This window comes from Acanthopagrus latus, chromosome 10 (genome assembly GCF_904848185.1).
Source record: "Acanthopagrus latus isolate v.2019 chromosome 10, fAcaLat1.1, whole genome shotgun sequence".
Taxonomy (NCBI): domain Eukaryota; kingdom Metazoa; phylum Chordata; class Actinopteri; order Spariformes; family Sparidae; genus Acanthopagrus; species Acanthopagrus latus.
This window is the reverse complement of record NC_051048.1, coordinates 5,699,951-5,725,801: the sequence shown is the minus strand read 5'-3', so window position 1 is coordinate 5,725,801 and position 25,851 is coordinate 5,699,951. Positions and strand designations below refer to the sequence as shown.

Genomic DNA, 25,851 nt, shown 5'->3' with positions numbered 1-25,851 from the left:
CTTTGCATCCAGTTACATTGAGCAAATTGAAAAGAATAAAAGGTAAAAATACTGAATTTGTGAGCAAATCTTTTTTTTTTTTTTTTTCATTTCACTCTGTTTACCCTGTTCAGTCCCTCAAAAGACTAGTCCACATTTGTCAGCTGCAGTCCAGTCAGAGCAGCAGGAGTCGTGTTTGACCTCACACCTGTCGGAGAAGAGACAGAACACACACTCTGTAGTCTGACTCCCTCCACAGGTAAACTCGTAGACCAGCGAGGAAGCAGAGTAGAGAAAACACACGGTTGGTCTAAGACTACTGACACTGTCGATGGCTTGAGAATGAAAGACGGTTGTATGATTATCAAATCAAAAAGTTGAACTGTAATGGAATAGATTGAAATAGAGACAAATCTTGTACAAGTCAGTCAAATTAGCTGTTTCCCACACACAGCCAGGTACTGACACACTTCTTAAAACCATTGAAAAGAAACCAGAACAACATAAGTAAATAAGATGGGAGTTTATGAGAAGTTTAAGAAGTAAATATGAATATATGGCAATATTGTGTATTTACTTGGTCCAAACTGTGCTTGCTAAAAAGAAAAAAATGCAAGTTTGTTAGTTAATGATCTGGTAAATGCCCCTTGGTGTGGGATATATAAGGTAGGGCTAAAACAACAATAAAAAAAGTGAAACAGATTATAAACATTAACTATTTTTTGAAAGAGGCAGGAATTAGAGGTGATTACAATGTACAACGATGCATTATAAAATGTGATGGTCAATTGATAAAAATTGCGTAAAAATAAAAAGTGTGATGCATGATTTCATAACAAGAAGACATCTCTCTCCTGCTAATAAAGACACGTGTATTATCAACTCTTAGAGTACACACCTATTTCCTGTTACAAAACCCAAAACGCCCCAATGAAAGGGAGAAGTGAGAACTTAACAGGAATTTCATCTTAGTACTACATGTCTACACTTTGTCCCCAATATATTTGTATTAAAAACAAGAAAAACTGTAACGAAAAGGGAGAAAACTTGACAAAGTCTTACCGTGCTGTTGTTTCCTAGTGCGAAAGGTGCCCTCCAGCTGATCTTGAAATCAGTGATGCCCTTGTTTTTCATCTCTGCCTCCAGCTAAGAAGCATTAACAAGAGTGACTCTCTACATGTATCACACAATATTAGATTTACACATACAGGAGTCTGATCTGGTAATCAGCACATGGACTTTCTATAAATCTAATGTTAAGTGAAAGTTGACTGTTACCTTCTACTCCATGCCTTCACACAGGGGAGGAGACTTCGCTTCATACATGCACATATGAAGCAACATCTCAGATAAAACTTCTCTTTCTCACCTGGCTCAGGATCTGCTGCTGGATGACCGGGTCACTCATGTTGTGTTCAGCGCTGATCCTCACCACAGATCTCTTCCTAAAGTCTGAGAAATGGATTCTGATGTGAATGCCTAGCTGACATGTTGGCAGTGTTATGAGTGTTATGATTTAAAGAGTTGAACCTTTGTTTAGCATGTTTTAGTCAACTGACTATGAATCATAGTTTGAAATACAATCACCACTAATAGTTTGTTTAAAGTATTAATTCCATCTACCCAGCAGCCAACCGTGATATATTTAAGTTTCTTTTTGTTGTTTTTTTGTTCAGTCAACAGTCCAAAACTCGATAATATTTGGTTTCCAATAATATAAAACAGAGGAAAGCAGTAGATCATCATGTTTGAAGGGTTAGCTTAAATCAGCATTTTTGCTTAAAAAATGACTTTGTGAATCAACAAATCAGTTTATAGCTATAATATAAAGTTTACATCAACATATAAAACACTTACAGTAGCAGAGAAACATAGATTTGGTGTCACAGGATCTCACGCTCCATTTCCTGTTGTAAATATAGACACAGTTCGGACCTACTCCTAAGTTGTCCACCAGCCCCTGCCACTGGTATCTATACAAGGAGTGACCCCCATCGGACCACCTCCAGGAGTCTCCCAACAGGCCGATCCAGGCCAGCTTTCCCGCCGGCACCATGCTCTGGACTTCCTGGTTCTCGGTCGGGTTCCTCACGCTGAGCAGGTCTGTGTGGTGCTCCCTGCAGTAGTGCTGAGCGTCGGTCCACTTCATCTGTGTTTCCACCAGAATCTTTGTTTCTGGTGCACCATCTCTCCCTGCGACCACATGAAAAAACATGATGCACCAACACATACTGTGAATATAATTTTCTTTAAATTCTCAAAGGCCTGTTTAGCCGAGAATATGGAAATTCTTTAAGAATGATAGATCATCGACTTTGTGTACATGCACACTAATATTCTCACTTTAATATGGGTCGTGTGAACAGCATATTCTATTTGGATACTCTGAATTAGGCCTTATTTCAGGTGTAGCATTTTCTGATAAAGATGTGAGGATATGTTGATGTCAGCCGGGTTATACGCACATTGTTTGGACGCGCATACAGTGCATTTAGAATATGCATCTCAGTTGGGGTTTGCAATGGCTCTTGTCTGTTTACAATAAACTCTCTGCGTTGTCATGGATATCTTTTACACAAATCAACTAGCCAACAGTTTACAAGAGGTAGAGATGCATGCCAAGAAGAAAAGGCCACATTTCTGGTCAGGAGGAAGAAACACACCTAATTCTAAATGTTTTGCAAGAGGGAGGAATTAGAGGTCATGAGGAGGCTGCATGCATTGCAAAACCACATCAGTTGATAAGAATAGAAGCGTAACATCTGTTTCCTGGTTCATAAGACATATATTTCCTGCACACCCATTTCCTGTCATGAACCCTATACGTCCCAACGATAAGAAGAAGTGAGAAAAATAAACCAACTGACACAACGTGTTTTCACACGTCGAAAGAACGTAGGTCGAATTTACACAAATGCCCAAATAGTTAAGAATTTGACATTGAAAGTGTTTCGCAGAGTTCCTTAAAAACCAACAAAATAAATCAATTTATAAAGGAGTCTGAGGACGTTCTCTGCGTCCTCATCTCCTGGCTGTTGTTGACCGTAGTATGTTGGTGTTAAATTCTTAGTGTGATGGTAATTACAATTATTCAGAATGTGTTTTTTCCAGCATCAACTTAAAGGAGTATATAATTTGTGTCTCATGCACCCACGTCTTACACAAACAATCTTAACACCACTGATGTGTATTGCAATAGATTTTAAATTCTACTCCTTGCAGACGACAGAGACCTGCTCATCAACTATATATGCAAAAGCATGTATATTATATTTTCTGCATTATTACCATCAAAGCATAGGAAGTAGTGAAGTGAGTCACAGTCCAGGTGGTTCCATTCACCCGTATGTTGAATGCCAACACAGTGCTGGATGCCCTTCGTTTCGTTGGGTCCGTCAACACCCCAGTTCCTGAACTCAGCCTCACCATCTCCATAGTGACCCTCATCTGGCAGAGACCAGCTCCAGGTTACAGCATCCTCATACAGCCCAATCCAAAAATCATTGAAGTTCCCCATTTTGTCAATGACCCTGTTCATGTCCTGAGGATTGTTGATGGTGGCCAGGTCAGTGTACCTGCTTCTGCAGTAGGCCTGTGCTTCAAACCATGTTTTTGGTTCACTGTGAATGAGAATGTAGTCGCGGCTACACCACCTGGAGAGGCAGTAATCTGTTGGAAGAAGAAAGAGAATTCGACAATAATCCGTGAGTGCACGATGTCGCTATGAAGTAATGAAATCACTAAAAGACAGAAAGTAAGCATTGAAGAACCATATCAATCTAACCGGAAAAGTGTTCTGCATTAGACAAACTGAAGCAACTGAGAAAACATTACTGTGGTACTTATAAAGGAGATACAAGTAATTTTTTTTCAGTTGACATGTCAGTGTACACCTTTTGGTTGGAAAATACTCAGTCAGCATAAAGTAGAATCATCCACTACCACATTAACTTTGGTTGTGAGCTTTACAAGCTAGGATGATTATATTACCATGTAAAGGACAGTATCATCTGCAAATGCGATGATCCTGTCCTGAAGGATTTCAAAACTGTGTAATCATTTACCATGGGATGGGGGGCGCTGAGGGACTATGTTTTGAGGAAACACCCAAGTGCTGTAAACCTCGACCTCACACAGAAGCGGTGGTACATCAGGATGCATTACAGTGACATAGCGACCCACAACCCCACCACAGTCCAAGGTCATCAGATATTGCGAAGTCTTGGAAATCACCTGACAGCTGAAACAGAGAAAAAACAAACTGACCAGATGCTGTTGTGTTCACTCAGATTCCTGTGTTGTCATTCTGCCACAAGGGGCACTGTGAGATAGTGAACTAAAAAGAAAAAGGAGGAAGTAGGTTGTTACTTCCTCCTTTTTCTTTTTAGCTGCTATTGTTGTTGATCCTGGCAGCCAAGAAAAGGGTTTTTTTGTACTTGTGCTACCGTGCTGTAAAAAAAACCTGTTACTACCAGAATACTTCTTTATTGGGCTCATACACACACGCTTGGAAGAAAACCAGACTGAAAATCAAGAAATGTACAGTTGCAATGTCAAGAAATATGAAGTTTGAACGCGTCCATGGTTTGCAGCATAGGACATTGCCAACATTTGCATTCATTCAACCTCGTACAATTGTATGTTTACCTTGTGTTTTCCACTCGGACGTCATCACTATAGTAGCTGTCCTGAGGGTAGGCAAGCTGGACCAAAGTCACAGCGTAGGGAGCAAGTAGATCCAGTGTCACCCATTGACCGGGTATGTTTTCAGTTCTGCTGCAGGTGGAATACGAACCATCAATGACTTGGCTAACTGAATTTTTCCATGTTGAAGAAGACTGAAAAGCCACTCCTCTCACAGCCACATTTTCTAGTGAGGAGAAAAGTATTAATAAATAACATTAGTTTGCCTAAAAAAAAAAACATCTGCAAAATCATCCATTACTTGCAGAAATCCAACAAACGCCATTTAGAGGTGTAATTAAAGCCTAAAGAGCAATTGGTGTTATCCTGAAGTGAAAGCAAATAGACAATAAAAAAAAAAGATTCACTCTGCCTATAGCAAGTTTTGATCATTGAAAATTACAAATTACAGAATTAACGAAGTTATTGTAACTCTAAGAAGTTTTCCGTACGATGAAGTTCTGGTACATCTGTCGAGGTACGCTGCAACAGTCATGTTGTTTTGGGGAACAGTGATAATACGACATTTCATCACAGAGTCACTGCCAATCAACATATTCATTCGATTAGATATGAGGATGTGTTGTGGGAATCTTATCCAATTCCAGGCTTTCAGCAACATGCGAAGTAAATAAGATAATTTCTTATCTTGTTTTGCACATGTGCATTATGTGTCTATGTGTGGTAAAATTTCAGAGTTTGCTTAAAAGGAGTAATATTATCTTATTATAACTGGATTAAATTCTGTGTTTTGCTTTCCTCCCTGGTTAAAAGTTTTGAGACTTTTTCACCACCAGGGAGGAAATAATGGAATCTTTTATTGTCATGCACTTTGTTCTTACAATATCACATGCCCATGAAAAAAGGCTCCGCTCCAAGTTATGAGACACTTTATAGTAGAGCTGTGAATAATTTCATATTGTGTGTGTGGGACTTACCAAGGACGGTACCAAACACATGTACTTCACAAAGAGTCAAATTCTTCTTTAGTCCAGGGAGAACAACATGGACAAAGCGGCCATCCATTACTCCACACTGGTAGTTGTATATACGCTGTCCTGCTGAGAGAGAGATGACTGCACACCTGACAGAAGGAGGAGATCTGCTATAAGTAAGAGTTAAAGTATCTGGCAAATACATACAGTGCGAGTAGGATAGTCAGTACTCTTTTGTTCCTGCTAATATCACCTCTGGTTGCTGAGGTCATTCTTGAAGCCTATTTGGACCTCAGCATCGTTCAGCTCTTTTGAGCAGCAGTCACTGACAACAGACACAGCGGTTATGCGGTAGATATTCCTCAGGTCCAGCCGCCACCAGGGGTTGTCTTGCAGGGGGACTGAGGCACAGGTTTCTTCTGAGTTTTGATCAATGGCCATATCTGGAGCAGTTGTACTAGAAGCTGCTTCTGCAGACTGCGTAGCTTCTCCTCTCGGTGCAACGTTAACTGGTGTCATGAAGGCAGTGATGGACAAAATGAATAAAAAGAGACTAGTTACTGATGCATTTGGAAAACCACAGCAATGGTCTTGTTAATCATGGTTTAGCTGAACAGCAATGCTGTCAGCTCTTTGTTGCTTGTTAATCAAACTGAATGTCTCGTTGAAACACAGTATTTTGTGTACAGATTTGTGTATGAAACTGGCAACCATCAGAACAACATTTTGAATCTTAAACTCACATGCTGATGATGGACCGTGATTTTACCTGTATTTTGTATCTAAAGGGGCTATGTGGAAGCTGTCGTGCTGGCAGCCGGTCATTTATTTATGTTAGCAGAATTAATTTCTAAAATAATGTTAGCTTCACAAAGAAATCCACAGTCCAGCAGCATTAAACAACATCAACACATCAGGCTTGTTAAGGAAACCAGGAGAGACGAGGAAGATCTAATTGTTCATGTCACGTTACAATCTACTCATATGTAGCCAGTAGTGAGTTAAGTGATTTAAACATGCAAATTGTGACAAATTGTTACTTGAAGCCCCTTTAAGATTTGAATTTGGGAGTAAAATCTAGTTTCTAGGGTTCAAGGGAATAATAATAATAATCATTTTTGCTTGCATGTCTGTTTGTTTTATGGCTGTGCAAAATGTTTGTGGTAGTTTTTATCTTGCCTGTGACTTATTCACAGTTTCATTCAAGCATTTTTTATCTTGCATGTGGATGGGATGAATATGTTAAGTATGGCACATTCTGTTTATGTGTCCTGTGAATAAAGAGTGAATAAATGTAGCTGATAGCTCAATTTTAACTGCAGATAATTGATTTGCACTCACATGATCAAAACTAGTAATAACTGAGCAACAGATAGGTGCTACAAACTCAGAGCAAAGGTGAGGGAAACAATTTTGAGTCAATTTCTCCCCTGAAGTTTTCACACGGGAACCAACGAATAACTGAATCAACTATAGGTGCCATTGCTGAGTGTTGTCTTACCTCCTGTAATGCGGGTAGTGGCATACACTCTGACCTCACAAATCTGAAGAATCCGTTTAACTCCAGGGTGGTAAATGTTGACATAACGTCCTGTCATCTTACAGCTGAAGGACATTGTTATGTCATCGGTCACAGTGATGACTGCACATCTGAGGGCCACAAAGACAAACAGCACAAGAATAAAAACTATTGATTAATACCAGGGTGATAACTGATGCCTCCACAAAAATGTATCTTATGCGGATTTGTTAGCACATTTACCATTTTCTTAAATAATAACAATAAGAAGCAGGGTAAACGGTAACAGGAATTGCCAGACAGACCAGCCATAAATCCAACAATATGTTTTAATTGTATTCAGTTTCAGTGCTAAATAAATAATCATGCTATGTGCTGTTTAATTCTATCGCGCTAGTAAAACAATATATAATGGTAACAATTAATTTTACAAGTCCAGAAAATGTTAATGGTTATAATAAAACCTTTATTGAAAATCATTTGAAATAACCCCGTAATAACCACAATTGTCTTCATGCACAACCCAACCTACGTCAGTGCTACTTTGCACCTCATGTTAATACTGTAAATATATGTTACTTAGTTTTTTCTGACTATTTTATTCTATCTGTATTTGATTTGTATTTATCTTTTCCAAGTACTGACTTGTTTTAACATGCTGACTTGATTTGTGTCCATGCACAACTTCTCCATGTGCCTTAAATTGCTCAATTTTATTTCCATGCTCAAGTTGCTCACCATCGTCATGTAAACCATGTGCAGTACATGGAAAAGAAAGATCTTTGATTTTCAAATATCTGCTGGCTGCACAAGAAACCTTGAAACATTGGCCGTTGTGCCCAGAGACTAAATAGTCGTTAGACAAAAGCTAACAATTTCAAAGATAAGCAAAAGTGGTGACAACATGAAAAACCTTTTCCAAACTTAAAACATCCAACATGGACAAAATATTATTATGAATAATGGTGTAAAAACAAAATGGCAATTCAGTCTCTTTTAACACATTTCAACACCTTGGATTGTTGTTGCCATTGTTCTCCAGCGAGTCACCGATGCGGATTTCAGCTCCGGTTAGATCATAAAAGTTCATATCTGATCTTCTGACGACTTGGATTGTTGAGATGTCGTACAGACCCCGCAAGTTCACTCTCCACCAGGGGTTCATCTCCCACAGAGTTGAAACGCAGCTCCCATGGAAATAGTTTGAATAAGGTTTGCCATCAATCACTGCGCTTGATGGATACGTGGGTTCCCAGAATGAGGACTGCCTAGCCACTGCACCACGAGCCACGTTAGCTGGAGAGTAAGCACAGTGAAAACTATCAATGTCTGTGATGTGAAATATGTAAGACGGAGGGGGAAAAAGGAGGCGCTTAATTTATGACACAAAGACTACAAGTAACTGAGTGACTATTTGAAAATAAATGTATAGTTGGGGGACCTTGATACATCTCGGATACCTACGAGGTGACTAGGTGTTAACAGTTCCACCTCCCTCTCACCGCAGATTTGTAATTGAAAAGAAACTAAAAAATAACAACTACAAAATTGCAAATAACTGAGCACAAAATATGTTGTTATTTCAGCAGAAAGCTGAATATAGACCTTAGTCTTCACTCAAGATATTTTGTAACTCTAAATATCAATAACCCCAAGTAATACTGAGGTGATTTCAATTTTTTTTTTTTTGGTAAAGGAGCAGCATGCAAGACACGGCCACCGGTTGAAGGCTGTGCCAAACAAATTTGGGACAGCATATCACAAGAGTCTTTGCTAACTGCTGCTAACTGTGCTCCTTTCTCTAGCTAGCTTTGAAGTGATTAGCTGTTAGCTAGTGGCCTTGTAAGCTAATTAGAGTCTGGCAGACAGACAGAGGTCAGTCTGACAACAGGGGATACAGTGCAGCATGTAGAGCTGAATATTTTCACATCTTACTCTGTGACTTGAAGGATTTATTTCAACTAAGCCAGAGGTGTATGTGGAAATACAAACAAAGGCTGTTTTGTTTAGTTTTGTTTATTTTGCCTCTCTTAATCCTTTTTATGCAAAAGGTGTGAGGTTGTCGGGTGGTGAGGAAAACGAATAGAAACAGAAAAATTAAGAACTACATTTCTTGACATATTGTTCATTTCAAGTATTAGACTAAATGTTAAGAGTGCAATTACCATTTTATTACTGGTGTAATTGTTAGTATATAGAGAATATATAATTTGATATATCATATAATCATACATTGCAAGTAGATTTAAAAGTAGAGTTAAAAGTTGTCACACTCTGAAATTCCGGCCATAACTGAATCAACTATAGGTGTCATTTATCAGTGCTGTTTTACCTCCTGTAATGTCGGTACTGGCATACACTCTGACCTCACAGAGTTGAAGTCTCTGCCCTGCTCCAGGGATGACAATGTTGACATAACGTCCTGTCATCTGGCCGCAGCTGAAGCCCATTAAAACGTCATTGATGACGGTGATGACGGCACATCTGGAGGGCAAAGAGATATACTGTACGGCGGGGTGAATTTTACTACCTCCTACCTTAAAGCAGATTTGTTGGCATTGTGTTTGGTTTTGTTTTTTTTTAACATATTAACATGAAGAGGCAGGATGTACAGTTACAGTTAAGGCACCTGGGATTGTTGTTGCCATTGTTCTCCAGCGAGTTACCGATGCGGATTTCAGCTCCGTTTAGCTCTAGAGCGCAGCAGTCTGATCTCCGGATGACTTCAATTGATGAGATGTTGTACTGAACCTGCAGGTCCAATCTCCACCAGGGGTTCACCTCAAAAAGAGTGGAGAAGCAGCTCCTATAGTTATAGTTTGAATTAGGGTTGCCGTCTATCACCAGGTTTGATAGAAGCGTGGGGTCCCACACTGAAGACTGATCTGTAACTCCACCCAGAGCCACGTTAGCTGGAGAGTTAGCACAGTGACAAAGATTACAGAATCAAAAATCGATAAAGGCACTTGATGAGTAGCTGAAACATGGTTTGAATTAAAGGGAGGAAATGTATGTTTCATGCTTTCTTCTTCTCTTCTGGTGAAAAACAATTTCCTTTCTCTTCTTTAGTGACCTTACCAAATCAGTATTTAACAGTTCATCCAGTGTTGTAAAGAGACCCAAAAGTCATACTTGAGTAAAAGTAAAGATAATGTCTCCCATGCAAATAGTATTTCAGTAAACATCATAAAGATATTTAATGTACTTGTAGCAGTGCGTAAAATTTTGCTTTTAATATCCTCTAAAGTCTTTTTTGACTCCTTTTTAACATTACAAGACCTGAATGACCTTTGAAGCCCTTTTCTGTAACTTCTCACGACCTGTCAGATTAATCTTTGAACAAGCAGCCTGTTCAGATAAGCACCAGGATAACTTATTAACCCGTATAAAGAAGCTAAACTGGCTCCTCCTCAACCAGCTACAGCAGCAAATTGCATTTTACACATCAGGATAAACAATCTCATAATATCATATGTGAACATGCACAAGTACTTTTAGTTTTGATATTAGGTCAAACATGCTAACATGTACTTTTACTTACATAATGTATCTTTTAAAATATTTTCTTACCTGCTTGGTGAGTGATCCCCAACCTGAGAAAGATGGACCCTGCAAATAATAATTAAAAAAAAAAAGATTAACAGTAATAAAAAAATAAATTCAACTCATAAGTAACATACACACATTCACTGAGGCTTAAAATACATTTTAGTTTCCAAGTTCCACTGACAAAACCTAACAAAAATAAAATGTAGTCTTTGACTTCTAGGATTTAATCTGTATATGAGCCATAAGGGAATTAATGGTAATACTTTACAGTAACCATCATTAATACATGGTACATTTATAGAAAATCAAACTTTAGTTAAGTTATTAATAATTAATCAATTTCTGTGTAAGATGAAATGAAATGCTTTGTAAGACATTTATTTTGATTTATCATTACAAATGTGTTATGACATCAAATTGGTGTTTATGATTAACTACAGTATTTATTAATCATTTACAAACTATTATAAACATCAGTTCCAACTTTACAAGAAGTGCTTAACAAATGGTTTATCAAGCATTTTATTGTTAACAGTAAACTAAGTCTTAACGAAAGTTTAATCATCTATAATTGTACCTTTTATTAACGATAGATCTAATAAAATGTTACTGCATACATTATTTTGTGACTCACCCCAAATAAAGAGGAATTTCCAACTCCACTCCATTAATCCCAAAACATGTGTCGATGATGTCCAGACTTCAGCTTACAAAACAGCTCAAGCTGCTGACCTCAGGTGCTCCTCACCCTTCCTGATACGTGCATTTGAATTCACTTTTATACAAATACATGCAAACCACATTTACATCATAATATGCATGCGTGTGATCAATCTGAAAATAAGGCAACACCTGTCTACTGTCTGAGATCTAGTGTGTTGTCATCATGCAGGTACTCGAGGCCCCTTCAAAATAAAATGACTGTAGTGACTGGGGCGACTAAAGTTGATAACTTAAGTTACTAGTTATTTTGCAGGGTGCATGCTGCATCAGAACCAAAGTATTGCATTTCTTAATTAATGTATTTAATCAGCAATCAGAAAAAATAAATGTTGATTCTGCTGATCAGGGAAAAAAATGCTGAATATTGCATCCGATAAGTAAGACTTTTAGGGTACTTTCACACAGCTGGCATTGGGACACAGTTCACAGTCTTATTAATGTATAAATCCATATTTTAAATTTAAAATTTATCATAAAAACGCCTAAGAGAAGTCCAATAATAACAATAATAATAATAATTTTATTCATATCGTACCTTTCATACTTAAAATGCTCAAAGTGCTTCACACATACAAGAAACAAAAACATAAAAATAAACAGAAAAGTACACAAAGTAAAAAAACCTTCAAAGCCATTAACTGGAGTTAAAAAGCATGATAGAACTATTAAAAGCAAGATAAACTACTAAAAGACCAATAAACTTGTCAAAAGTAAGAATATTAAAAGCACACAGCTGCTGAACCAGGATCAGGTCAGACGCAGTAACAGCAACAACATAAATAAAGTTAAACAATCAAAACTCTTGATCTATGAGAAGGCTACAACAAAAAGAATCTGATTTAAAATCCATAAGAACTGCAATAAAAATGTTAAATCTATCAAGATATATAACTTCACAGGGCAGGATTGCTTCTTTTCTTCTGTCAGTGATGAGAAAATCGTTTGGCTTTAATAACTCACTCAAATAATTTATCAAATATTAATATTCTATCTACTTATTTAATGTCATTATTGTATCTAAATGTACTTTCTGGTCAATTCTTCTTAGGATATTTTAAATGTGTGTTCTCGGCTTCAGATGACGAGACGTCTGATTCTTGATTTGATCCTCGAGGAAGGAGGATCATCTCAGCCGGATGTCCTTCACGTTGACTTTCATGCTCCGAGGCTCAAATTTGGTTTATTCATTTGATTAACCAAACGTGTGTGCATGAACATTCAACCTTGACGTGTGAAGATCCACATATTGTATCGTATTGTATCGTATTGTATTGTATTGTATTGTATTGTATTGTATTTTCTTTTTACTCCACTACATTTGTTTGACTGCTTTACTTACTAGTTACTTTTCAGGTTACAATTTTCCACGCCCTTCCTGTCTAGTTAAAAACACATATCACCAAATTTGCCGACTCTGAATGTGACTGCTTGTGATGAAGTGAATGATTTAATGTTCCTTTATGTGTTGAGAAAATTCTCCTACTTCTTCATCTAAATAAACTACTCAAAAAACCCTCAGATTGGCTGTCAAATGCACCTTCATAAAGCTGAAATCAGGGCGGATTTTCTCATGAAAAGTGTGAGTTTCTCAAGCTTGTACAGAAGTAGAGTACTTGAGTAAATGTACTAAAAAGGATCAATAATTACTATGATAAATACTGTCAGGATACTGACATATACTATATTTCACACTCATTTTTATAATTTCAGGGAATATATTTGAGGTAGATAATTCAAACAAAGACAAAAGGCAATCAATGAAAACAAAACAAAAAAAATCACTGCAGGTGATTCAGAATTCATCCTGCACATGGTGCGCTAACAGGAACAACAGAAAGCTGCTGTTAACATCACTTTTCTCCAACCTTCACCCTCCATCCTAGTTGAGGTTTTCCTTAATTCTCTCCCCACAAGAATCTGTTGGTAAAAGAAACAGCAGCTGATAAAAGTCAAACACTGCAAAATGAGAAACATACAACACTAACATTCATCTGTAAGTCTATCCAAGCCTGTACTTGTAATTTCTGAGCTCTGATCTATTTAGAACAAAATAAGCATCAGTCACAAACCTCTCTCACTACCTGTCTGCATCGGCTGTGACTCTGGTCTTAAAGTCCTCCAGATCAGCTTGGTGTTAGTCAAACCCTGCGAGTGAAAAGCTGCTTCCAACTGCAAACAACAACAACAAAGAGAAAAAGACATCGTAAGCTGTTTTTCCTGCTGTGGGATAATAATGGCGCCCAATATGAAAACACTTGCTTTCAGTACCTGCTGTAAGATTTCGTGTCTGATGGTTAAATCTTTGAGGTCGGAGCTGGTCTGCAGCTTCATCTTCACTGTAGTCCTTCTCAGCACAGCTGCAAAAATGACATTATTTTCTTATAGGACTTTATTTATGATTTGTTAAACATGTACTGATCAATTATAAGTCACTGCCAAATGGACTTAGAGACCACTTATTGTTTTAACAGGCATCTGGACTAAAATCATTAAACGAGTCACGAACCCTGGATCCGCATCAAATTGAACTGTTTAAGAAAGTGAGAAAAGAAATCCTGAGACCGTCCCTTCATCCGGATTTGCACCAAAAGCTAACGGGGTCTATTCTTGCTTCCTTCCTTCAACCAGGTTTGGTGAAAAAAACCCATTCAGTAGTTTTCGTGTAATCCTTAAAGCGACAATTAATTAAAGCGACCGAGCCCTGAGATCCCACATTGATTTGAAAAGTTGTTTACACCCTTTTTTAAGCCGAAATCTTCACTGTAGCTGCAAAGCTAAAAATTACCTGCCTGTCAAGTTTGTATATAACTTCTTATTTGACTGTTTTTCGGGGCTTTCCCTGTTTACCCCATACAAGCTATATGGAGCCATTTTATTTATCTATTTATTGATTTATTAAAAAATCTGTTTATTTTTCTATGTTTAGGAGGATGCTGGTGGTTGGTGAATTTTAAAGGAGAGGTCCTTTAAAATCAACTTGATGATTTTTGTCAAAAGTGAGAGCTTGGCGTTATTTGATCCTGTTTTTATACATTTTGGAATGGTAATAGATGTGAACTTTGAGATGTGGTCTTTGCTCCTCTAAAATGATAAAACTAAGACTTTCTGTCTTTTATACGAGTTTGAGCAAACTACTTTAACTGATGCCTTGGATCTTTTTGCAGTGCAATGGGGGAATTTTACTTAACTTATTTTTACTATTACCATTTTCAGGTATTTGTACTTGTTACTTATAAACTGAATACTTGTTGTCTTATAAATGCAAACTGTAGCTTACATATCAATACATCTTTAAAAAAGACAAGATCATATACCTTGTCCAGTGTTGGTGGGTTCAACTGGAGGCACTGGAGTCACTTCAGTTATGTCTGTGGGAGAGAAAAGAGATGGTGACAAGGGTTCATTGTGAGCAAAATGAAAAAAACCAAAACAACAATGTTTAAGCTAAATGGCACCACTCTCAGGTATATGCGTGTTTTTCAAGACTCGTTGCATTTGGTTTTATCTCACAGCCACTGGTGGAAGTACATTATTAAAGTATTTGAGGTAAATATTGTTCTTTTTACTCCACTGATTATTTGACAGCTTTAGTGTGTTTATTCTGTTTTTACATACTTAACATGATTTGACCTGAAGAAAATTTTGACAAACTGGCCGCATTTAATTGGACTCTTCTCCAAAACAGTTGAGGATACATGCTTTCAATTGATTACTAATCACCAATAAACTTAGCTGTTAGTTTCAGCCTTAGTATATCAAATAATGTGTGCAGGATTTGGGCTTACTTTGGCAGAGAATGCTGAATTTGGTGTCGCATGTCCAGTTGTCCCAACTCCCTTTGTGCATAGTAGCGCACGACTGAGAGGTGTTTTCATTGTTGGGCTGGTTCGGCCACCACTGTCTGAATGAGGAGCTGCTGCCATCCGACCACCTCCAGGGGTCATTGTGCAGGCCGATCCAGGCCTCCTGCACAGCCTGGTCAGCCTGCAGTCTGCTCCTCAGCTCCTGGTTCTCAGCCGGACTCCTCACACTGACCAGATCTGTGTGGTGCTGCCTGCAGTAGCTCTGAGCCTCAAACCAACTCTTCTGTTCGGTTACCAGCACATACTGATCAAAGCCACCTTCTATGTGGGGAAACAAACGGGGGGGGGGGGGGGAATTACAAACGATGTCTCCGCGGTAAATTCAAAACCTGTCGGCACAAGGTATGTTAAGGTCATGACTGAAAGAAAAACATTGGTAGGAAACTGCAAATGTCAGATAAAGTTTACCTGCAAAACAAATGAGAGGCATTTTAACAAACGTGCAGCTGTTGTCCCTCCAAAAACCATCTTCCATCATGGAGACGCAGTACTCGTTCGCTCCTGCATTGTCCGGTTGATCTTCCTGCCACTGCCTGTAGTCCTCCACGACTCCTGTGTAGTGATGTTCACCCATCAGAGACCATTTCCAGCTGCTGACGTCTTCATACAGGCCGATCCAGAAGGGCTCCTGCCAGTCTTTAGACATGTCAGCGATCCTGCTGTTGACCTCCACATCAGATATTGTGGCCAGGTCACCGTACTGCTCTCTGCAGTAGCTTTGAGCTTCAGTCCAGCTCATCCTCAGGTGAGTGACGAGGATGTACTCATGGATATAGTATGTGGAGCCTATATGGACAATAAGAAGGTAACAGGTTCTGTGCTGACTTAAGAGTACGAAAAAATAATCAGAAAAGTCAAAACAATGTTCACTTTGGTTGACATCGCATTTCAAGTCTTAAAGTTTAAAGGGTAGCTCCACCAGTTTCCCACATTAATGTGTGTACTTGGGGAGTACTACGGCAAAAAAGTAGCATAAATCTACTTTATGGCTCCAGAGGAGCTGCATGTAATCTGATAAACTGCCTACAGTGATAATAACTCAGTGGCTCAGTTGCATTGTGGGTGAAAAGCAGTACACTGGTCCAGCATTTGCACTCCTGTCCACTGTCTTTCATGTCTGTCCACTGCAGAGACAGTCCAGTTTTACACAAAACGTATCTTTTCAGCTGTGAAGTGATTCTCGTGACAGCAAAATAAAGACAGCCTTAATAGATACACGTGTACAGATCAGCCTTTCCATTCGTTTCCACATAAGGATATGGTATACTAAACAGGATGGTCTGTTTATACAACCACAGGACATTCCAACCATTTCTTGTAAGCGAGGGAGGGAGGGCTGAGTAGCATTATGATTGTGGAGTTAACAGAGCAGCTCCTTGTGTATTTGTTGAGAAGGTATCAACACGGGACGCTCCAGTAGCTCAGTTGGTAGAACATGTGCCCCATGTCACCCCCCTTCTCATCCCCATTTCCTGTCATCTCTGTAAGCTTTTCTTCTGCGTCAAATTCAGAATGAGCTTATAAATCAAAAGACAATGAAGTTGATGAAGTGAAACATTAGCTATATTTGTAAGAGTAAAGCTGAGGCGGAAAGGCAAAACAGGTTAAATCCTGGAACTGTGGGCTCTATTGTTTTCTTGGCACAATGCAGCCAAACACTCGGCTAAAGCACTGACTAGTCCAACACATAGCAGAGTTCATGTTCAAGGTTTAAACTTGTAGAAGTGTTCTGACCTCTTTTACTACCTTATTTTTTAACTTTGAAAACAAATATTGAAATTCTAATACATTTTGTTCAACATGTGTGTCAGTTCACGGCCATTTTCTTTCTAAATTAACCTCAAATGGGCCAAAAACAGTTTTTGGGTGTTAATGGTGTAATAAAGCATACTGATGCTGTAAAAGCAGCGTATGTGAAGATGATTCAACATGATGTCAGTAAACAATTAAAGGTTAAATCCAGATTTTTAAAAAAAACACACAACAAGTTGAGATTTAGTAGCGATATGAAAAGTCCTATCAGCAAAACTATACAAGACATGTGTATATGCTTAAAGGCGTTGTGTTAAATATGTTAAAAGAATACATGAAATCATTGCAGCTTAAAAGTTGTTGAGAACCCTGAAAAAAACTCCATCCATATACATCTAAACCTGGATACATTAAATCATGTTGTTCTAGTTTCATTTGACAGAGGGAGCAGTCGGCAGTATTATGTAAGGTTGAAAAGAACTGCTGCTACTTCCTGTAAATGGTGGAGGGAGGGGTGAGCAGAGCTACCAAAGCACCGCCTTGTTTTTTCTATACGGGGTGTCTTTATCCTATAACAGGGTTCGGTGGGTTCAGAGCTTACGTTCAGTTTCAGTTTCATCTTGATAAGAGAGCAGTGCAGCTGTTACTGGGTGTGGTCTGGTGAACATATAAAAGCATCTGCAGTTTCTTGCAGACATTCAGAACTCTGCTTCTTCATTTAAACTGCAGAATCTTCTCTGTGCTCTTTGACTCAAACATGGCCAGCAAGTCTTACAACCCAGACATGACTGACAACTCGGGTAAGTCACGTCCATGTTTTAAAGTGCAATAATTTTAGGGTGATTTAATGGTATAACACTGAATATGAATAACATTGTTTGGACCTATAATGTACAGTTTCTGTAGAGTTATACTTTTATAGACAGGGTCGTAAATGAGCACTCTAAAAATCTGCACTGGGGAACACAATCATGGTTTATTTGTTTAAAATGTTTTCCAATGATGTTGCTTCTCCAAAAGCAGCGAACAGATGTTTCTACTCTTTCAATCTTTGTATACATTGCACAAAAGACAATGTCTTTGCAACCTGATGTCTGATTCAGTGTCACACATTGTTCTACACAGGACAGATCATAACAAATAACAAGCAGCTGAGGATAGTGATGGTGGGGAAGACTGGAGCTGGGAAGAGTGCTGCTGGAAACACCATCCTGGGACGAAAGGGCTTTGAATCAAAGTGCACGTCTAAGTCTGTGACTGTTGACTGTTTCAAGCATGAATGTGTGATAGATGGGCAACAGATTGCTGTCATTGACACTCCGGGCCTGTTTGACAACAGGTTTGAGGTGATTAAAACAGTCAAAGATGTGAGCCAGTGCATTCATTTCTCTGCTCCTGGACCCCATGTGTTTCTGGTGGTCATTGGTGTGGGCAGATTCACTGCAGAGGAAAAGCAGACGGTGCAAAAGATTCAAGAAATATTTGGCCAGGATGCAGACAGATACAGCATGGTTCTCTTTACTCGTGGTGATGATCTTGAAGAAACGACCATCGAGAAATTCATAAATGACGACACCGACCTTCAAGAACTTGTGGCCAGATGTAACAACCAGTACCACGTCTTCAACAATAAGGAGAAGAAGGATCGCTCACAGGTCAATGAGCTGCTCCGGAAGATCAGAGATGTAGTGCAGAGGAACGGAGGAAGCCACTACACCAACGAGATGTTCCAAAAGGCCGAGAGGAAAATCGAAGAGGAGAAACAACGCATCCTGAAAGCAAAAGAAGAAAAAATACGAAAAGAGAGAGAGGAACTGGCGAAGGAACTTCTGAAAGAACATGAAAAAAACATGAAGAAAATGCAAGAGCAACACGAGGCTGAGAGAGAGAAGGAGAGGAAAGAGAGAGAAGAAGAGAGGAGGAGGGTGAAGCAGGAGATGGAGGAGCAGAGGCAGAGAGAGAAGGAGGAGAGAGAAGCAGAGAGAATCAGAATAAAAGAGGAGATGGATAAGGAGAGACAGAGGGAGAAGGAAGAGAGAGAAGCAGAGCGAATCAGAGTTAGCCAGGAGATGGAGAGACAGAAAAGGGAGATGAATGAGGAGAGACGAAGGGAGATGATGGAGAGAGAAGCAGAGAGACAGAGAGAGAGAGAGGAGAGGGAGAAGGAGAGAAAGCAGATGTATGAGGAGAGACAGAGGGAGGTGATGGAGAGAGAAGCAGAGAGACAGAGAGAGAGAGAGGAGAGGGAGAGGGAGAGAAAGGAGATGGAGGAGCAGAGACTGAAGGAGATTAAGGAAAAGGAAGAGAAAATAGAGAGAGAGAGGGAGAGGGAGCTTAAAAAACAAAGGGATGAAATAGAGAGAGAGCATGAAAGAAGACTGAAAGAAAAAGAAGAAGAGATGAAGTCCAAGCATGAAAAGGAGGCTAGAAAGGAGGCTGAGGAGAAAAGTGCAGGACAGCTTCTGGCCGAAGGTGCTAGAAAGGTAGTTGATGGAGTCGTAGATGTTGGAAAGGGAATTGGTTCATTTATTTGTTCTTTAAAATTCTGGTAGTAATTTTTTTAAGGGCCACTTAAAGCATGGGTTGATGAGTAAACACAAAAAAAAAAAAAATCTTTTGACATCCCAACAAAAATCAATTAATCAAATGTTCTGACCAATACAGCTTGAGAGAGAGATGGCAGAATATTTTGCTTCCAGTGAAATTCTTTTTTTCAATCTTGCAGTGAAAGGAAATGTAATAAATTGCTTGAGTGCTGTACTTTTGTTGTCTTTATGTGCACGACACAAAAAAGAACTTGATCAATCATTATCATAACTCAAGCTCGATGGTATGTTAAATGATTTGTATATGTCAAGTTTTCTTGTTTTGACTTTTATTTACTTTTGATGATTCAAATTCTGTTTTCATATCCTCACTCTGATCTGATAACTTGAATGCATATTATCACTGTTTGTGAATCTTACATAGTTTATTTATTTAGTTTTTTCTGTTAGTCAAAGTGTGTCATTAATTTCAGAGGCTATGTCATTATATTATTTCATAGTGTACTCTATTGCTTTTAATTGCTGATGAATAAAGTTTATTGAGAACACTTTGTGCATTTATTTGAGAGAGACTTTGAATACAAGACTTGTACTTGTTATAGAGAACTGTATTGATGTTGCTTTAACTTAAGTAAAACATGTTGAGTAGTAGTTGTCCCCATATTGCTCATTTAATCTCTGATATTTTGAAGATCAGCCAACAGCATGTTTAAATAATTTCCACCAGCACTCGAAAAGCTTAAATTAAATCCAAGACAAATATGAAAAAATATTTTCTTACCTGTCTGGTGTGTGACCTCCAAAAGGATCAAAAACGTCCCTGTGAATCAGAATAAAACCAAATGTGAATCTAAAAAACACACATGGACGAGAATACAATTGTATGCATATCATGAATGAATCATTTGTATTAAGTTTTGATGAGAGTTGATGAGAAAGAAATACAAACCAAAGAGAAGCAGCTTCTTCAAACTTTCCTCCATGATCTGCAATAATGAGAGATTTTATCCACATTCGTGAATTAATACTGAAAAATTAAAATCTGTAATTAACAAGTACAAGTGCACAAAATGGTGTGTCACTTATTGTGGATGCTGTCTTACCTCCTGTCTTTGTCTCCAACGTCTCCTTTCCTCGTGGAGTTTGGATACTAAATGGTTCGTGACCAGAAGTAAGTGGTCGTGTGTTTTAGTTTTTTGTGCATTTCCATCTTAGTGAGAACCACTGTGGAGTTCTAGACATCTGAAGTGGAGATGTTTGTGCAAAGTGAGCGTATTTATACAGACGCTCAACACCCTGGAGCTTAATACAACACATGCAAATAAACCAAACACAAGTAAATTAAGGAAACATCTTCACCGGTTTAAAAGCTTTGGCAGCTTTTACAAAACACAACCAAACACATGAAAGCTGCAAGTAGCACAGACGACAATGGAAACTGTTTCCAGAGGAAAAATTTAAAGTGATGAACACTGTTGGTGCCATGGTTCCTGACTCATTAAGTTATAAAGTCAGCTCTGTGACTGCAAATTTGACAGAAACACAAAATTTGGAAAACTCTAAATCAAATCAAATAAAGAAATGTGTCGCAAATACAGAAAACACAACCAAATACAGAAACTCTGCAAATATCACATATCGTCTGTGCATTTCTGCATATTGTTCTGTTTTCTAAATTTAGTTGAGTTTTGTCAATACTGCACATGTATTCTTTCTTTTTATTTTCTTTTGTTCTGTCTATTTGTGTGTTTTTCTTTGAGCTCTCCGGGTCGGCGTTCATTTTGTGTGTGTGTGTGTGTGTGTGTGTGTGTGTGTGTGTGTGTGTGTGTGTGTGTGTGTGTGTAGAGACGTCCCTTCACACATTTTGGTTTGCAGCAGACCACTTCAATGTGTACATGTTGTCTGGACAGGACATTTGGTTACTGTAGGTTAATGTTTGTCTGAGCGTCTGGAGTCAAAACTCCAACTTTGTTTTGAAGAGACCAGGTGGGCTGTTTGTTTGTCTTGTCTGACAACTCCCTCCCTTTTCACAGTTAATGAGAGAATTAAAGAATTTACAGAAATATTGATTTCATCAGAATCTATTTCATAGATGAGCATTTGTGCTTCAGCCTATGTCAGGATGATCCTACCTACATCAAACTTTCTTCTTTTGATAAAAACGAAGAGTTAGGGTGAGTAAGTTACAGCTAAAGTTAGCATCAGCAGCTAACAACAGTTGAAGGTATCATTGCTAACGTTAGCTAACACTACAGGACTAGTAACCCCACATAGAGGCTGAGTTTCTTGTAATGCTGTAACGTGTTCAAGCCATATCTGTTATCACACTGATTTAATGTCAAATTAAGCAACTAAACCTGTATGTTTTACCGTTAAAGAGCTGGGAGAAACATCTACAGCAGATCTGTGTGGTGCTGCCTGCAGGAGCTCTGAGAATCAAACCAACTCTTCTGCTCGGTTACCAGCACATACTGATCAGAGCCACCGTCTATGTGGAGAAACAAACGGGGGGAAAGTCTTTAGCCATGTCAGCCACGTCTAAAAGCTAGCCATGTAGCTTTAAGCTTCAGTCCAGCTCCTCCTCGGGTGATTGATGAGGATGTACTCATGGATATAGTATGTGGAGCCTATAAGGGTAACTCCACCAATTTCCCACATTAATGTACACTAATACACAAATGGTGTACTAAACACAATGTTCTATTTATACGACCACATGACATTCCAACCATTTCTTGTGAGCGGGGGAGGGAGGGGTGAGTGGGGTTATTAATGTGGAGTTATCAGAGGCGTTCCAGTAGCTCAGCTGGTACAACATGTGCCTCGTGTACTGACGATGTGTCCATGCTGTGCTGCCTGTCATCCCCCTTCTCATTCTCGGTCATCTCTGTAAGCTGTCCTTTAAATAAAAGCCATGAAAAGGCTAATGAATTTGAAACCCAGTTTATGAAACCTCTGAATACATTTGAATTGGATTATACATTCCATACAATATAAGTTAAGGATTTAATATTGGATGTTTTTTCCAAGGGTTAAAAATATCTTTTATTTAATCACTTAAAGAAAATGTTTGTTACCAAAAAAAAGTTGAGCTATGAGTGATGAGTGATTTGTTGATATAATGGGGGGACTTCTACATCCTTTGTGGCTTATATCAAAATATATGACGAGTCCTAGCAGCAAAACTATACATGTCATTAGTAAACACTTGAAAGCATTGTGGTAAATATGTTAAAAAGAATACATGAAATCATTGCAGCTTAAAAACTGTTGAGAACCCTGAAAAAACTCAACCTGGATACATTAAATAATGTTGTTCCAGTTTCATTTGACAGAGGGAACAGCCAGCAGTATTATGTGAGGTTGGAAAGAACTGCTGCTACTTCCTGTAAATGGTGGAGGGAGGGGTGAGCAGAGTTAAAGCACCACCTTTTTTTTTTTTTTCTACAGGGGGCGTCTTTATCCTAAAACAGGGTTCGGTGGGTTCAGAGCTTATCTCCTCCTCACGGAGCTTGAGTCCCATTTTCAATAACAGACCAGTGCAGCTGTAACTGGATGTGGTGTTTGGTGAATATTTAAACCATCTGCAGTTTCTTGCAGACATTCAGAACTCTGCTTCTTCATTTAAACTGCGGAATCTGCTCTGTGCTCTTTGACCCAAACATGGCCGGACAGTTTTATTACCCAAACATGACCTACAACCCCGGTAAGTCATGTCCATGTTTTGCTATGCTATAATTTTAGGGTGATTTAATGGTTGAATAACGTGTTTTGGACCTATAATGTACAGCTCCTGTAGAGTTATTCTTTTATAGACAGGGTCCTAAATGAGCACTCTAAAAATGTTCAATGGTTTATTTGATTAAAATATTTTCCAATAATTCTGCAAAGGCTGGGCGATAAATCGGTAATATTTCGAGTTTGTGGTTTAGGAGGATTTAAAAAGAAAAAACAAATTGCTCCACTCGCACAAACCACGGTGGGCTGTAAAGTTTGTTTAAAGGCTGTTGCAACTAAAGGCAGCAGACCAACACATTCATTTCTGCCTCTCAAACAGATGCATGTATCACAGTGGGACACTTGTTGTTTAGGAGATGCACAAGATCTGCGACAACCCTACAAAACACCCGCTATAAAGCTGTCAACATTAGCAGAATGATTTAATCATTGTGTCCCGTATGACAATAAAGGATCCCGGTGGACAGCTGTTACAGATGCAGTCACGGTACATATCGTTAAAGACATGCTGCCCGTATGTTCAGACAGTGGAACAGCCGGAGGTTCATCCACATGCTGAAAATGTTTGATCCAGTTTTGTGTTATGAAACCTCAACAAGGCACAATGTCTCAAGCCAGAGGAAGCAGACAGGCTCGGCTTCCTGGTCAAAAATGTGTTAAAAAGACATCGAGCACACACCTCATGTCCTGTACATCTATCGTGTCATGTTTACAATGCAATGCATGCAGATGTTTAATTTAGTTTACATATCTTCAGGGATATGTTTGTAAACAAAAAGCACCTTTTGCAAATTAAAGTATTTAATGAAAGTTATGATAACACTTTATCAATACCAATATGGAAACTGATCTGTTTTTATAATAGCAAGCAATCAGGAATGTTAAATTTATGTGGTAAGCCTTTCTTTTATAGCCCCCTAATTACCAGGTGTTTACCTGGTAAATTCATGGTAACACAAGAAAGCAAATACAATGAAACTATGGCCAAAATACAGGGCATTCACCTGGTAACTATATGGTAAATTATAGTGTATTATTGGGTAATTACTAAGGTAAATACAATGAAACTATGGCCGAAATACGGGGCATTTACCTGGTAATTATATGGTAAATCAAAGTGTATTATCGGGTAATTATTGCTGGTAATACACAGGTAACTACAGTCCTAGTTATTTGCCCAGTAAATATATGGTAACAAAAATGTGTTATTGTATTTACTTTCTTATTGCTATTGAGAATTACCTAGTAACACTTTTGTGTTACCATGAATTTACCAGGTAAATGCCCGATAATTGGCAGACTGTAATAGAAAGGCTTACCATTTAGATATACAAAAGCATTTTATCAAAAAGGACAAATTCTTTTCAAAAGGATGCACTTTTCTTTCTTTTTTTCATGTGAGATCGGAGGTGCAATGTTGACAATGGCAGCAAATTTGTTTAAAATAAAAGCATTAAAATAAATGCAATGCTTAATTTTTTTGTCGTTTGAAGTTTATTTTAGAGAAGAAAAAAAAAAAATCAGTATTTCAGTGAATCAAATTTGGTGTGAGAAAATCGGAGATTTAATTTTTAGGCCATATTGCCCAGCCCTAGATTTTGCTTCTCCCAATGTTTCTACTTTTCCCATCTTTGCATACATCACATGAAGGTTAATGTCTGTGCAACCTGATGTCTGATTCAGTGTCACACATTGTTCTACACAGGACAGATCATCACAAATAACAAGCAGCTGAGGATAGTGATGGTGGGGAAGACTGGAGCTGGGAAGAGTGCTTCTGGAAACACCATCCTGGGACGAAAGGGCTTTGAATCAAAGTGCACGTCTAAGTCTGTGACTGTTGACTGTTTCAAGCATGAATGTGTGATAGATGGGCAACAGATTGCTGTCATTGACACTCCGGGCCTGTTTGACAACAGGTTTGATGAGACTAAAACAGCTAAAGAAGTGAGCGAGTGCATTCTTTTGGCTGCTCCTGGACCCCATGTGTTTCTGGTGGTCATTGGTGTGGGCAGATTCACTGCAGAGGAAAAGCAGACGGTGCAAAAGATTCAAGAAATATTTGGCCAGGATGCAGACAGATACAGCATGGTTCTCTTTACTCGTGGTGATGATCTTGAAGAAACGACCATCGAGAAATTCATAGATGACGACACCGACCTTCAAGAACTTGTGGCCAGATGTAACAACCAGTACCACGTCTTCAACAATAAGGAGAAGAAGGATCGCTCACAGGTCAATGAGCTGCTCCGGAAGATCAGAGATGTAGCGCAGAGGAACGGAGGAAGCCACTACACCAACGAGATGTTCCAAAAGGCCGAGAGGGAAATGGAAGAGGAAAAACAACGCATCCTGAGAGCAGAAGAAGAAAAAATACAAAAAGAGAGAGAGGAACTGGCGAAGGAACTTCTGAAAGAACAAGAAAAAGACATTAAGAAAATGCAAAAGCAACACAAGGCTGAGAGAGAGAGGGAGAGGAAAGAGAGAGAGGAGGAGAGGAGGAGGGAGAGGGAGGAGAGAGAAGCAGAGAGAAAGAGGGAGAGAAAGAAGATGTATAAGGAGAG

The 25,851-nt window shown here is 38.7% G+C and overlaps 5 protein-coding genes across 10 annotated transcripts in view; 2 read left to right on the top strand and 3 right to left on the bottom strand.

The window, feature by feature from the left end:
- Window positions 1-25,851, bottom strand: part of LOC119027173 (macrophage mannose receptor 1-like) — a 62,373-nt gene that overhangs the window by 9,937 nt on the left and 26,585 nt on the right. For 2 of the 4 annotated variants that reach the window (XM_037112118.1, XM_037112123.1), the window contains one exon: window positions 21,920-22,037. The exons of 1 other annotated variant lie outside the window; for it this stretch is intronic. The gene's annotated coding sequence lies outside the window, so the exon portion shown is untranslated. Of the gene's footprint in view, window positions 1-21,919; window positions 22,811-25,851 lie in introns of those variants that run through there. One more of the 4 variants, XM_037112120.1, reaches the window with a different exon arrangement.
- Window positions 84-11,774, bottom strand: LOC119027165. 2 transcript variants are annotated; one of them, XM_037112102.1, is made up of 15 exons: window positions 11,300-11,774; window positions 10,687-10,725; window positions 9,746-10,028; window positions 9,449-9,600; window positions 8,130-8,412; window positions 7,099-7,247; window positions 5,851-6,106; window positions 5,601-5,746; window positions 4,627-4,849; window positions 4,044-4,219; window positions 3,268-3,648; window positions 1,837-2,172; window positions 1,349-1,431; window positions 1,042-1,125; window positions 84-187 (listed from the first exon to the last, which is right to left on the bottom strand). In XM_037112102.1, exons 1-15 carry the CDS (start codon window positions 11,331-11,333, stop codon window positions 182-184), a joined length of 2,631 nt encoding a protein of 876 aa, XP_036967997.1. In that variant the 5' UTR covers window positions 11,334-11,774; the 3' UTR covers window positions 84-181. The 2 variants fall into 2 exon arrangements, 1 of the variants encoding a protein (XP_036967997.1); XR_005077311.1 differs by lacking the exon at window positions 84-187 and having other exon boundaries at window positions 1,043-1,125; window positions 1,877-2,172.
- LOC119027187 (C-type mannose receptor 2) overlaps window positions 11,889-25,851 on the bottom strand; it is a 40,044-nt gene continuing 26,081 nt past the window's right edge. Inside the window, exons 2-10 of one of the 2 annotated variants that reach the window (XM_037112145.1) lie at window positions 20,653-20,699; window positions 20,499-20,535; window positions 20,331-20,369; window positions 15,660-16,037; window positions 15,174-15,512; window positions 14,703-14,756; window positions 13,657-13,745; window positions 13,470-13,557; window positions 11,889-13,305 (exon numbers count right to left, since the gene is read on the bottom strand). In XM_037112145.1, coding sequence (XP_036968040.1) covers window positions 13,268-13,305; window positions 13,470-13,557; window positions 13,657-13,745; window positions 14,703-14,756; window positions 15,174-15,512; window positions 15,660-16,037; window positions 20,331-20,369; window positions 20,499-20,535; window positions 20,653-20,699 — 1,109 coding nt within the window. In that variant the 3' untranslated portion in view covers window positions 11,889-13,267. Of the gene's footprint in view, window positions 13,306-13,457; window positions 13,558-13,656; window positions 13,746-14,702; window positions 14,757-15,173; window positions 15,513-15,659; window positions 16,038-20,330; window positions 20,370-20,498; window positions 21,912-25,851 lie in introns of those variants that run through there. The other variant, XM_037112146.1, reaches the window with a different exon arrangement.
- LOC119027710 (GTPase IMAP family member 4-like) lies at window positions 17,339-20,262 on the top strand. The gene is made up of 3 exons (XM_037113138.1): window positions 17,339-17,803; window positions 18,129-19,132; window positions 20,242-20,262. The coding sequence occupies exons 1-3, from the start codon at window positions 17,761-17,763 to the stop codon at window positions 20,260-20,262; spliced, it is 1,068 nt and encodes a 355-aa protein (XP_036969033.1). The 5' UTR covers window positions 17,339-17,760.
- LOC119027195 (GTPase IMAP family member 4-like) lies at window positions 23,006-25,831 on the top strand (the record flags this gene model as incomplete). Its single annotated transcript, XM_037112163.1, has 2 exons — window positions 23,006-23,255; window positions 24,993-25,831. Coding segments are annotated over exons 1-2 (882 nt in total), but the record flags the coding sequence as incomplete, so codon positions are not given.

Excerpts from the sequence above, each read along its gene's own strand:
- LOC119027165 (XM_037112102.1), bottom strand. The coding sequence starts at position 11,333 with ATGGAGTGGAGTTGGAAATTCCTCTTTATTTGGG. Across the intron at positions 5,747-5,850 it reads AATGACCTCAGCAACCAGAG|GTGTGCAGTCATCTCTCTCT; the intron begins GTGATATTAGCA and ends TCCTTCTGTCAG. Across the intron at positions 1,432-1,836 it reads ATCTATGTTTCTCTGCTACT|ACTTTAGGAAGAGATCTGTG; the intron begins GTAAGTGTTTTA and ends TCCATTTCTCAG.
- LOC119027710 (XM_037113138.1), top strand. The coding sequence starts at position 17,761 with ATGGCCAGCAAGTCTTACAACCCAGACATGACTGACAACTCGG. Across the intron at positions 17,804-18,128 it reads AGACATGACTGACAACTCGG|GACAGATCATAACAAATAAC; the intron begins GTAAGTCACGTC and ends TGTTCTACACAG. Across the intron at positions 19,133-20,241 it reads GGGAGATGATGGAGAGAGAA|ATCAGCCAACAGCATGTTTA; the intron begins GCAGAGAGACAG and ends GATATTTTGAAG.